Source organism: Ahaetulla prasina, chromosome 2 (assembly GCF_028640845.1).
Source record: "Ahaetulla prasina isolate Xishuangbanna chromosome 2, ASM2864084v1, whole genome shotgun sequence".
NCBI lineage: Eukaryota > Metazoa > Chordata > Lepidosauria > Squamata > Colubridae > Ahaetulla > Ahaetulla prasina.
Window position 1 is genome coordinate 241,169,483 of NC_080540.1, and position 13,683 is coordinate 241,183,165.

Below are 13,683 nucleotides of genomic sequence, written 5' to 3' on the forward strand. Positions count from 1 at the left end.
AAAAAGACCTTGACATTGTGTCAGAATGGTCAAAAACTTGGCAACTCCAAATCTCAACCAACAAATGCTCTGTCTTACACATTGGAAAAAAGAACCTGAACACTAAATACAAGCTCGATGGACATTACCTTATAGATGACTCCCACCCCGTTAAAGACCTTGGAGTTTTCATATCAAATGATCTAAGTGCCAAAGCCCACTGCAACTACATCGCAAAAAAGGATTTAAGGGTTGTAAACTTAATCTTGCGTAGCTTCTTCTCTAGAAACACTACACTACTAACCAGAACATATAAAACATTTGCTAGACCAGTTCTTGAATACAGCTCGCCTGTCTGGAACCCATACCTCATTTCGAACATTAATACAATTGAGCATGTCCAGAAATATTTTATAAGAAGAGTTCTCCATTCCTCTGATTACAACAAAATACCTTATGCCACCAGACTTGAAATCCTGGGTTTAGAAAATTTAGAGCCCCATCGCCTTCGACATGACCTGAGCTTAACTCATAGAATCATCTGTTACAATGTCCTTCCTGTTGAAGACTACTTCAGCTTCAATCACAACAACACACGAGCACACAATAGATTTAAGCTTAATGTGAACCGCTCCAATCTTAACTGCAGAAAATATGACTTCAGAAACAGAGTTGTTAATGCCTGGAATGCACTACCAGACCTTGTGGTCTCTTCCCAAAATCCCCAAAGCTTTAACCAAAAACTATCTACTATTGACCTCACCCCTTTCCTAAGAGGTCTATAAGGGGCGTGCATAAAAGCACCAACGTGCCTACCATTCCTGTCCTAATGTTCCCTTTAATTGTATCCAATTTCATATAGTTATTACATACTTAGGATTATATATATGCTTATATATAGTATAGTTATTTCATGCTTATGCTTATATATACTGTTGTGACAAATAAATAAAATAAATAAATAAATAAATAAATAAACTATTCTTGTCATTCTAATATTTTATGTTGGCATTTAGTGTCTCACTGTTGGACTCCAGTGAAAACCTTTGGTTCAGACCCTCGTGCCAGGTAAGTGACTATTTTATTCTTCTTTTAGCCTTTTGTGTGTTATCTTATTCTTGTGTTCTTTTATTTTATTTGCCAATGAAAATTTAAATCTCTAGAGCAAAGGTGGACAATATTGTGTGGTGTGGATCACACCTAATGTTTGGAGGTTGCCTGATTCAAAAAGAAGAAGCAGCACGGGCTATATCCATGAGCAACAACATAATTTCTTTTTCTTCTTTTCCCTGGGTTTGCAGCGTAGAATTGCGATTTTTACTTGTCCTTAAGACTCTGTTAAATCTGTTTGTGAAAGCTTTAAACTTTTGTGTAAACCTTACAGTTTTGGCAATCACACAATTTTTAAAAAGGAGTAGGAGCCACTAATTGCCCACATCTGTTTTAAAGCCTCATTCATGGATCAAATCACATATCATGCAACAATATTTATTTATCCACTAAATTAACAAAAAAGGAATAAATTTCAGGTATCTTAGAGCAGGGGTCTCCATCCTTGGCAACTTTATGACTTGTGGACATCAACCTCCAGAATTCCTCAGCCAGCACATGCTGGCTGAGGAATTCTGGGAGTTAACGTATATCGTAAAGTTGTCAAGGTTGGAGGCCCCTGCCTTAGAGCATATGCACCCTGCACAGTTATTCCAGGACCAGAATGGATCAGGAAGACATTTCTTGAGGGCAAGAACTGGTGACCTCACTTTGTACTCATTCCCTTCATGCTACATTTGTATCCTCCAGGTATTATCACCTGGTGTCTTTTTAAAGTACTATTTTTCCTCTTAGATCAAGTTGAACATTCATGCCCATCTGGGCTTTACTTTATTATAGGTTAACTTCAGCAATGTATTGATTATTGCACAGCAAGATGAGTATCCCCTCAACTGAATCAATGGTTACCATTGTCTTGAATGAACCCTTCTAGTCATGTGTTTTCCAATAATACTACAGCAGCACAACAGTTCTAACACTCTTCTCGTAAATAGAAAGTTGCTAGCTTGAAACCTAAGAGAAACATGTTTGGTTTTTTAACTTATGTTTCCCTAAGCTATCAAGTTCTTTCCAGCCTTTAAAACGACAAAAAGTCCAATGGTGCACCATTTCATTATTTCTCAGGTAACTTGAGTCTCAAGTCAGTTGAGCTACAAGGATTTTATCTCCCACATGTTTTACCCCTCTGTAAACTAGTAATTTTATCCTCTTTCATTCCAGCCCACATATGAATCTAACAGCCAAAACTCAGCAGGATTTTCCCCACAATAAAAGCTTATCTTGTTAGAGGTGACAAATTTCACAGTTGGCAATCAGTTGCTTGATTGAATTCTTGAAGTTAGTCTTCAGATGTGTCACTTTAGCATATATAGTTCTCCAAGTCTGAGCTGTTCTCAATTTAAACAAAAGGGGAAGTGCCCATTTTCTAGCTCCCTATATCATTAGGTTAATTAATAATAGTTTGCATGTTGTGTTGGCGAGGATGTTGTCTGGTTTTAACAAAATAGTTTAAATTGAGCAAGAAGGCAATTTAATCATTTGGATTCCATTGTATTTGTCAAGCAAAGAGGATGCAGTAACAGTAACCAATTTGGCAAATATAATGAATTAAACTGAATTAAAATGATTGTATTGCCTTCTGTCATGTTTATTTGCAGTTCCTCAGTCAAAACTAGTAGAGAAGTCATTGGTGGAGGTATATTCTGTCCTACCTGCTATCCATTGTTTGGACAAATTGGTCCATCTGGGTCACAGTTTGGTTCTGATTCTGGAGCAAGTCATTCATAAGTTCATGGTTGATTAGCAGAGTTGGAAAAGTTTTATACCGACTGTTTAATCCTTAGTCTCTCGGCACTATTTTATCCAATAGTGATGGTTGTAGGCAAAACTAGCTATTAATCTTCACACCAATATGGCATAAACTTAAATCTTAGCTCTCCAGGCACTTAACCACTTATTTTAGGTGTGGCTTATTCATTAAAAGCTCACAGACATGATTCGGCAAGATTTGTTCCTTTACCACAGATAACAGTAAAGATATATATATACACATACACCGAAGATTTTTTAAAAATTGTAGTTCACAGAAATCAGGGCCTACATATAAATCTGGGCTCCAAGATTCAATTTTTAGTCTTTTTTTCAATCTTTCTAAGAAAATAGATACCTGACCCTTCTCTTGATGATCTTGCAAGACAGCTAGTCTATGTTAATCTATGTTAAGAGTTCACTCAAGTCCAGGAAAAACTAGTTTATGTCTTGCTTTTTTCAGTCCTTATGAAAGGGGTGAAATAGGATATTTGACTCCCTGAAGTGTTCAATTATTTCTTTTTTGCCATTTTTATTATGGACAGCTAAAATCATTTTAAAATTATAAACTGCGGTCTCATAGGATATTGCTACACATTTACCCTTTTTTAAAAAATGCAATATTTGTTTCATTTAAACTTGTCCTTCCTCCAGCAGATCAATATAACATTCCTCCAACTGTATCCTCACAAATATTCTGTGGCTTAAGATAAGCTGAGACATAATGATTAACAAAAAATTAATCAAATTGCTATCAGTATGAAGATTTGAATCTGAGTCTCCACAATCCTAATTTGACATTCTAATTACTAGGCAAATAATCATGATCAAGAAGATAAGGATAATACAGTGGTGGGTTTCTACCATTTTGCCCTGGTTCTGGCAAACCAGTAGTGGCAGCGGCGGGAGGCTCTGCCCAGGCGTCTCTCTGCATGACCAGAAGCGTTGCACATGAATGTGTGCATGCCCACAAGCGAATCGGTAGCGACTGAAATTGAAACCCACTACTGGGATAATAGTCAGTCCTAATGTGTCAAGTAGAAAGCTGATTATTGATACAACAAAACATATGTTGCCCAGCAGGGTGAGTAAAAAGTAAGGAAGGTGATTTTAGCGGAGTTATGAAGGTTTTGTTGCCTATGCCAAGGGACTAAAGTATTTTTAAAGTCCAGAACAAGATAAAATTCAGAAGTGGTTCTGGCAGAGATCTCCCTAACTCACTGAAGAGGGAGGAGGTACAGCACAATGAAGCTAGCAAGATTTCAGTAAAAATGGCTATAGCCTTCCTGTGGACTTAATTTCATGGTCTGGTCTACATGATGGGTTTGACAGGTAGCAGCATCTAACCAGACTAAGCATGATCTCAGTGTTCTGATACATAAAAGATAGCGATAGTCAGGAACTATTTTCTACTGTCCATAGAAAGAGGATAAGAAATTGCAGGTATAAGTGGCAGTAATCTAGATTTTGTTTCAATATGAGAAAAAACTTCCAGACAGTCAAATCTGTATAAAAGTGGAACTTATGGAAGTTTTCTGAGAAGAGGTTGCACAGCCACTTCTCTCAGATAGTTTAATTGGTTTTCCTGAGGATTGGACTAAGTCACGGGTGTCAAACTCGCCGCATCACATTGCCATAAGGTGACGTATCGTGACTTCTTTCTCTTCATGGAGCTGGTGTGGGCGTGGCCTGCATGTGATGCAACTGGCCCATGGGCCACCAGTTTGACACCCCTGGACTAAGTGATTCCTGTGATCCCTTCCAGCTCCATAATTCTGTGATTCTATTAACTCATTCAAGTAGCTAAGGAGGTGAGATAGGCAGCAAACAAATTAAACAAACAAATAAGGAGGTTCATATCTGATTAGTACTTGGATGGAAGATAACCAGACAATGCCCGGTTTGCTGGTTTAGCTGGGAAATTAACCATATATTCCAGAAGAATTTAGTGGTAAACCATGTTATTGGCAAAACAAATTTCTAAATGGAAGTATCCAAGAAGTTACAAGAATCAACCTTGACTTTTATTACAGTATTAAACACAGGAGTGGGCAACTCTGGCCCCTTTATGACCTGTGGACATATGACCACGATGGCTCAGGAATTCTGGGAGTTGAAGTACACATACAGCGGCCATGGTTGCCCACCCCTTATCTAGCAGATATGCCTGTATTAAGACACATTTCTGTTATGAATATAAGCAGCACTTTTAAAATTCAACTTTATTTTATAGAAAGTTGCTGTGCTATTCTGCAAGCCAGAAATGTTATTATCCATGTTCCACAATTTGAATGTTATTAGCTGGTCACCAGAAATTTTATTTCATTAGGTGCTATCCATAAATCAAGATACTACTCAAGAAACATAAATAAATTTAATTTTTACTATTAAGCTCTGTGTCCCACTGCCATAGTCTTACCCAGTTCAGTGCTTAAGTGTTCATTCAGAAACAATTATCATGCACGTCAGGTTAGATTAATAGCATCATGTAAAAAGGTTCCTATATGTAAGTTAAATAATTTTTCACCTGATCCATATCTTTCAGCAACAGTCAAGGTTAGCATATAATCATTTTCAGAAATGTTCTATGTACATTCCAAGTATGAAGAAGAGCACTTGGTTTATTAATATTTTGGTATATGCACAAAAGCAGCAACACAAGTTGCAGCAAATCTAAAATCATTAGAGAGTGCAGTGCACCAGCATAAAACTGCAAGGATGACACTCAGAGCAATTTTCTTCATCTTCAAAGAAAGTGGAACCACAAGCCGAACAAGTAAAGGAGACTTTTATCAGAGCAACATATCCAGGACATGCCATCCGTTGTAAGCAGTGGTGAAATCCAATTTTTTTTACTACTGGTTCTGTGGGCGTGGCTTGGTGGGCATGGTGTGGCTTGGTGGGTGTGGCAGGGAAAGGATACTACAAAATCTCCATTCTCATGCCATTCTGGGGCCAGCCAGAGGTGGTATTTGCCGGTTCTCCAAACTATGCAAAATTTCCGCTACCGGTTCTCGAGAACCTGTCAGAACCTCCTGGATTTCACCCCTGCTTGTAAGCCTTAGAAAGGTGAGAATGGGCATTTGGTCAATGACCTCTGTATATGTTGCTTGGGGAACAAATATTTTAAAATAATGCATCTGAAATCCATGCGGTACAGTAAAAGGTATCTTTTGATTCACTTTTCATCACACAAAATATATGTCTGCAGTGTATTTATAATCCTTGTTTGAGAATCATGGCATGAAGCTGACAAGATGCTTCTTGTTATGTCTGACGTTTCTCTTACTGGACCAAATGCAATTCCACTTAAATTTAGGGCTACAAATAGAGATGTGACCCATGCTAGTTTTCAGCGTAATGAAAATGTTCAACCGCTTCATAAATCTGAAGCAAGATCTGAGCCACAAACTTGCAATTACAAAATTAGTGTATCAACAGCCAAAAAGATATGTGGGTTATATGAATCATTCTAGCATTGATATGTTTGTTATTGGAATGCTTCACAGCAGAAATCTTTGGGCTATGTTTATAAATTGCAGTTAAGCAGCTTGGAATGAATTTTTGCATTGGCATAAGTATGCATATAAAATCATTATTATGCCTTGCATTTGCCAAGATTGATATTGAACTTTTTAGGACTATAAAGTAGTGTAATAAAAATAGCAAATTTTAAGAACTGACAAATGTCATTCTCGAGGGCTTTAGAAGCTGTATATTTGAATGTATTACAAGGAAGATAATAATATAATCATTTAAAAATTACTTGCATTCTAATGTATCTTTTATTCATACAAAATATCCCTTTCAGGTTTTATGTTATTTCAGAAAGATCTCCTAATTTCCAAAAAGGAGCTTTTAGCATACAGGGGATCATGTTGTAGAAGAAAAATATACCAAATAATCCTGTTTTTCTCATTTGTATTTTGATCCAAGCCACTATCATTCATCCTTTAATCCCTCTTCATTTTATTGTAAGAAGAAATGAACGAGTAAATATGTATTCTGTTATTATTTAAAAAGACAAACAGTAACACTTATAATAAAATTTCTGCAAAAATAAACTATCCTGGGAAAACGTTTGGCAATGGAAGCATGAAATGTAGATACTACCAGAGCCTCAAGCAGTTGTTTAATTGGTGAATCCATAATGAGTTTCCTGTATTTAATATAGTTAAATAATACAATGTCATATAATGAGCTGTTTCATTTGTTCGATGGAGTACTTTCAAGGGATAAGGATTCAGGTAACTAGATGTAGCCATCCCATAGAACAGTGATGGCTAACCTTTTTGCCATCGCGTGCCAGGAGAAGAGGGGGGGGTCACACACGTACATGCCCACACTCATAATTCTATGTGCCCCGCCCCTGCACATGAACGCACAAGCCCCCCCCCCAGTCCTGGCACGTGATGACCCAGTCTTTCTCTCTTACCTGGCTCCAGTGCATCTCTATGAGTCTGGGGAGAGTGAAAAGTGCCTTTCCCACCCACCCCGGAGGCCCCTTGGAGGCCAGAAGTGGCCCATTTGCCAACAACATGAAGTGACGCTTTTTGCTGTCCCCAGCCTCCAGAGACTCCTAGAGAGGCTCGGGAGCCAGGTGAGAGGAAAAAATGGGCCTTCCCCACCACTCCCCAGGCTCTCTGGAGGCAGGAAACAGCCTGTTTCCCTACTTCTGGTGGGCCCAGAAGGCCTGAAAATCAGCTAGCCAGCACACGCATGCTCGCCGGAGCTGAGCTCGCATGCCCACTGATATGCCATAGGTTCAGCATCACGGCCATAGAAGATCACTTTAGAGCCTGCTGAAGAATCCTCCTGATTTTTTTACCATTTCGTATTCATATAGCATGATGAAAGACAATTTTTGAAATTATTTCAACAGTGAAGCAATTCTTGCATTAAGGTGCAAGCATGTACATATATGAAAACCCTGTTCTTCATCATACACTCATATTCCTATAACCTGCCAACCCATTGGCATCCCACTCTCTAATTAAACCCCAAAGGAAAACCTTGCAAGGGGGCTTTTCAGTAGTTATGCTACTGTCACACTGGAAAACTAATTAAACATTGCAATGCAGGAAGTACAGTTAATGGGCTGAGAATAAGTGCTCTGATTTGAGGTTACAGGCCAGCACACACAGCCAAGCAGTAGCCACTGCAGTTAAGCTGATACCAGTAGACAGGAATGTAGTTCAAATGCTTCGCAGGGAATGCTTGCCTGAAAAACGTTGCTTACAGTCCAAGAAGCAACAGCATAGTCCAAATATGATCCAAAAGTTACAAAATCAGGTAGTCATAGAAAACTAAATGATTATCTCCAAAGATTGCAAGCAAAGCAGCTATCTAAATCCATCTCCAGACAGTTGGCTGCAATTAGTCATGCCTCACTCTTTGCCTAGCAAGTAATCTCATTGAGGAGCATTGCTCTACTCATCTCGGTAGATATCTAGTCTTAGGGCTTGTGCCTTGTTATCTGATTGCTCGAGCTGAACAGTAGATGCATGTGGCTGATCAGCCTCAGTTGAATCATGCCTCACTAGGTCTTGAGGCTGAGAATCCTAAAACACAAGTACAGGTAGAACTACATCATCAGATTCAAGGCCAGAGTCAGATTCTGAATTGTGACTCATAAGAGTGGGGAAGCCACGAATAAGAGTACAGCTCATGGCCTGTATGTACAGAATTTCAATTGAGAGATGATGGCATTGGACGAGCAGACATTTTTGGAGGAAGGGTCTTAACATATACATCAAGGAAAGGGCAATTAAAGGCAATCAGGGGACAATGGCTCCTAGTTAAATATCTATGGAGATTCTCATTCATCCAGGTCATGATGGTACCAAAATTGATTCTTGGAAAAAGTACCAATAGTTAATCTGGGTATAACATTATTCATTTGTCTAATTGTTAAGTGCAATTGAATGTTTAAATACACCAAATACATTGTATTAAGGATTCTTATTTCTTCTAGATCTATGTGAGTAATAAGTTTTCATTGCTGGAAAATCTTTTCCATTTCTGGAAAATCTTTTTATGGATAGGCTTTGTGGAAGCCTATCCATAAAAACTGAACCACCTCATTTTTTTTTTAATTTAGATTTTTATACAAACAGCAGACAGCTGATAATTTTATTATCATTTATAATAATTTATTATCATTTATTATAATTTATTAATCCTTTAGAGCAGGGCTGTCAAACTCAAAGCCCAAATGTTTTGGGATGAGCAATTTGGGATGAACACCCTTTGAATGGTGTGAGAGTAGGAATGGATTTCCAGAGCAAAAATTGCAGACTACAGGAACCAGGAGCACTACTCAGGTGACCCTGAGAACACAGATAAACCCAAGTGCTTCAATGACCCTCTAAAAAGAGCTGCCTGCAAGGAATATAAGTCCTTTCACTCCCACTATCCTGTCAGAGCTGAAGAAGCTTCTTGGATGAGAAGCAAAACGCCTTCAAAAGAAAAAACAAAGTAGTCCCGTTGCCTCCTGAAAAGAGCACCTTTGGGATTTGTAGAAAACAATTCATATGAAAAAGCATGATCTAAAAGAGAACATATTTGGCATCTTAATTAGACATCATTAGGGCAACAGACTAAAAGCATAGCTACATTTTTATGGAAATCCGATTTCAAGGAAAAGCAGTTTCTAAGCAGAGCATATCATGTTTTGCCCATTCATGTGATTATCTCCTAATTTGCAGCTAGATCCAATTTTTAATAAATTTATATTAACTAAGCCAATTAGTTCCAGCTAAAAATTAATATAAATAAAATCTTATACGTTAGAAAATAGAAACGATCTATTCAACTTTCTAAACCTGGTGACAATTTGTGAGGGAGTCAAAAGAACCACAGAATGTAAGAATTTTGGCTAGGGAGACAAGGAAACCTTATAAGAATGCTTTGCACCCACAGAGTATGAGTAGCTCATAGATACAAAAGCAATGAATGCATAAGTAAAGAAAAGCAGAAAACAGAGTCCTAAACAAAGCAAAAGAATAATTTTAACTGCAAGTATAATATTGACAGGAAATATCTCTTGGGAAGGCAACCGAACAGGAAATATTAACAATTTAATAGGGGAAAGTAAATACAGAATAATGATCATGTTTCTTCACCTGTTAGAAGCCCATGCTTGTCAGATACAACAATAAACATTCCCCAGCTGGGGTATCTAGTTTCCTGCTACTTTTATCAAAATGAAAGTGAGTGACACGAGTGAGCCTTTTTGGACATGTGTGCAATCTCACAATGCACTGCAAAAGGCCAGAGCTTGTATTGTGTTGGCATGTTGCTCTTTTGTCACGCTGGCCTACTTGACTCTCCCACAGAAATCCATATTACACATGCTAGCACTCTGCACCTTTCCTGAGATTTAGATCTAGACTGAAACTCAAGAGAGAAGACTGTTGAGTTTGGCTTTATCAGAAGATGGAGAAAAAAGCCATCTAACTATGAGATACAGCTTGGGGTGAAGAGAGAAGGAGGGAATTCTGATCATTTTTTGAATGGAATGGAATAGAAAATAGAACAGAATAACTGTATTGTCACTTTGAATGTACATTAATCGGCATACATTAAAATCAGAGGTGGGTTTCAGCAGGTTCTGACCAGTTCTGGAGAACTAGTAGCGGAAATTTTGAGTAGTTCGGAGAACTGGTTGGCCCCGCCCCCATCTATTCTCTGCCTCTCAAGTCCCAGCTGATTGGGAGAAAATGGAGATTTTACAGTATCCTTCCCCTGCCACACCCACCAACCCATGCCCACCAAGCCACACCCACAGAACCAGTAGTAAAAAATTTTGAAATCCACTGATTAAAATGAAATTTTATTGCATGCAGCTCTCAAAAGGTCACCACCTCCAATATACACTACATAACCATGAATGAATACAAAATTATGCATATACCTACATATATTATATGACACAAAATATTGTGCATTACCAAACCATGCTATGTACAAAAATATATAAGAGATGTCATTTATACAGAAAAACACAGAAGAGAAAGATGCACATCATCTATTCCTCTTCATTTCACTAATCTTTCACAATAGCGCTAGAGAAAGAATTCACAAATAGAAGGTCAAGAAAAAACTATAGCTATATACTTCATTCAAAGTAAGTCCTCTTAGGCTGACTTTTGCAAAAGCATATGTAAGATTACTCTTCATATCAATAGACCATTTATAAGCCATGTTGGACCAGAATTTATCTCTGCTAACTGCAAATGATAGCTTGTAGCTCTCACGATAGGATGGAATATACAGTCCATCCCCTCGAAAGTGATCTCAGTGCAACAGTCCTACAATTATTTGTTTCTAGGTCTCATGCCAAGGTACAATATTCAATCAAGTTTTTGGAAAAAAGTATTCTTCCTTGTGCTCCTCTCCCTAGTGATAGAAGAAGAGGACATTCTGGTTCTGATTTGAGTAACCTTTCCAGTGGCTTCATAGTGTTTCTTGCAAAATATTCACCCATTTTTTCATTCAGTTTGAGACCTTAGTATTAAGTATTATCTGATCTAGTATTAACTATTTAGTCAGAGTTGACTTCAAAGGCATTTGCCGCTGGGTTTCGTGACATCCATGTTTCAACCTCCCTAATGCAGGAAAAGTCTGCAGAGCTAAACTGTCGTGTCCCACTCCTCCGCTGACGGCCGGGTCAGGGAAATCCGAATCAGGCGTGCCTCTGCAGCTCTGCCAAAGTCCTAGCAAAGTTCTCAGGGCAGGCAGGAGACCAGAAAGTGACTTCAGCAAGATATGTTTAGACTTTGCCTGACTCAGAGAATGCCAGAAAGCAGGTCCTTTATATAGGCCATGGGGTGTGGCTCCATGACTCAGCACTTATCCAGGCCTGCCCCTCCCTTCCTTCTGTCTATCAAGTCTTCTGACGCGAGGGTCACTCCAGTCTGTAGCTGTTGGCAATTGACCTCCCTCAGGCTCACATGCTGTGGAGGAGGGGGAGGGGTCTAGTTGCTCCGTTTGCCTGGGCATGGAGCCAGAGCTGGGGGCTGGAGATACTTCCTCCTCTTCAGCCTGTCTGGGCATGGAGCCAGGGCTGGGGCCGGGAGGCAGACTAGGACATTCCTCCGTGTTCGGAAGCAGATAAGAAGGCCCCGGCTGTGGTGAGATCGGACGAGACACAACATGAACAATGTACGGAAGAAGCAGTCATGGAAGACAAAAACGTTCAAAAGCAGAGAGCAATTTCATTTAGAATGCTCTTAAATGACAACCTGGCACAGATTTGGCAAATGGAATAAATCTTGCAAGTCCTGTCCAGAATAATGGGAAACGAACCCTTTCTGGGTGTTCTGCTCTTCTGAAGAAAAAATTAGCATACTTATAGTTTGGAAAATGCGTAATATTACAGCCCAGTTGTCCACACCTGATGAAAATCCACTGGGACTATTGAGATGTGTCTTTCAGTCAGAATGACTCCAACCTATGAATACCAAGTGTCCTTCTTTCAGCCAGCGTTATTTGCAATATTGAAGTTAATTTCATTTGTTTCATGTAGGTCTAGATTTGCAGATGCACAAGTTGGTCGCAACGTTTTCAATGTGATCCCACTCCAGACAGAATGGGAAAACTTGCCACAGCCAACTCCCTATAGCCAACTCTCCACGGTCAACTCAGCATGGCTAATCCACCGCAGCCAACTCGCCGTGGGACAACTCGCCATAGCCAATTTACCATGGGATTTATTTATTTTATTTATTTATTTATTTGATTTTTATACCGCCCTTCTCCCGAAGGACTCAGGGCAGTGTAGAGGCAAGATAAAACCAACAATACAATATACAGGTTAAAATACCATTTAAAAAACTTATTTAAAATTAGCCTGAAATTAAAATTACCATAAACTAAAAACCCCATTTAAAATTCATAAAATTTCACATTAAAAATCCAATTTAAGCCAGCCCCGCGCGGATAAAGAGATGTGTCTTCAGTTCGCGACGGAATGTCCGAAGGGCAGGTATTTGACGTAAACCCGGGGGAAGCTCGTTCCAGAGTGTGGGAGCCCCCACAGAGAAGACCCTTGCCCTGGGGGCCGCCAGCCGGCATTGTCTGGCGGACGGCACCCTGAGAAGTCCCTCTCTATGGGAGCGTACGGGTCGGTGGGAGGCATGTGGTAACAGAAGGCGGTCCCGTAAGTATCCAGGTCCTAAGCCATGGAGCGCTTTAAAGGTCGTAACCAACACCTTAAAGTGCACTCGGAAGGCCACAGGCAGCCAGTGCAGTCTGCGCAGGAGCGGTGTTACATGGGAGCTACGCGTAGCTCCCTCTATCACCCGCGCAGCTGCATTCTGGACTAACTGAAGCCTCCGAGTGCACTTCAAGGGGAGCCCCATGTAGAGAGCATTACAGTAATCCAAGTGAGAGGTAACGAGCACATGAGTGACTGTGCATAAGGCATCCCGATCAAGGAAGGGGCGCAACTGCCTAACCAGGCAAATCTGGTGGAAGGCCCTCCTGGAGACGGCCGTCAAATGATCTTCAAACGACAGCCGATCATCCAGGAGGACACCTAAGTTGCGCACCCTATCCTTTGGGGCCAATAATTCAACAATTCAATTAAATTGTTTAAAATAATTTAAAAATTATTTTAATTTTTGTCATTCACATTTTATTTTGTCCCTTCTTTAGTACCCTTTCTTTAATGATTCTATTAGACTATTTCTTCAATATTAGTGTAACTCTTGTCCCACACGAGTTGGCCTGTGGTGAGTTGGCATGGTGAATTGTCTCATAGGAAGTTGGCTGTGGTGAGTTGGCTGCTGCCAGTTGGCCGTAACAAGTTGGCCCTGGCAAGTTGTCATAAACCCCATTCCA

At 39.6% G+C, this 13,683-nt stretch overlaps 1 protein-coding gene across 1 annotated transcript in view; it reads left to right on the forward strand.

The window, feature by feature from the left end:
- Window positions 1-13,683, forward strand: part of LOC131191526 (uncharacterized) — a 67,553-nt gene that overhangs the window by 20,058 nt on the left and 33,812 nt on the right. Inside the window, exon 8 of the mRNA XM_058169751.1 lies at window positions 996-1,047. Coding sequence (XP_058025734.1) covers window positions 996-1,047 — 52 coding nt within the window. The remainder of the gene's footprint in view (window positions 1-995; window positions 1,048-13,683) is intronic.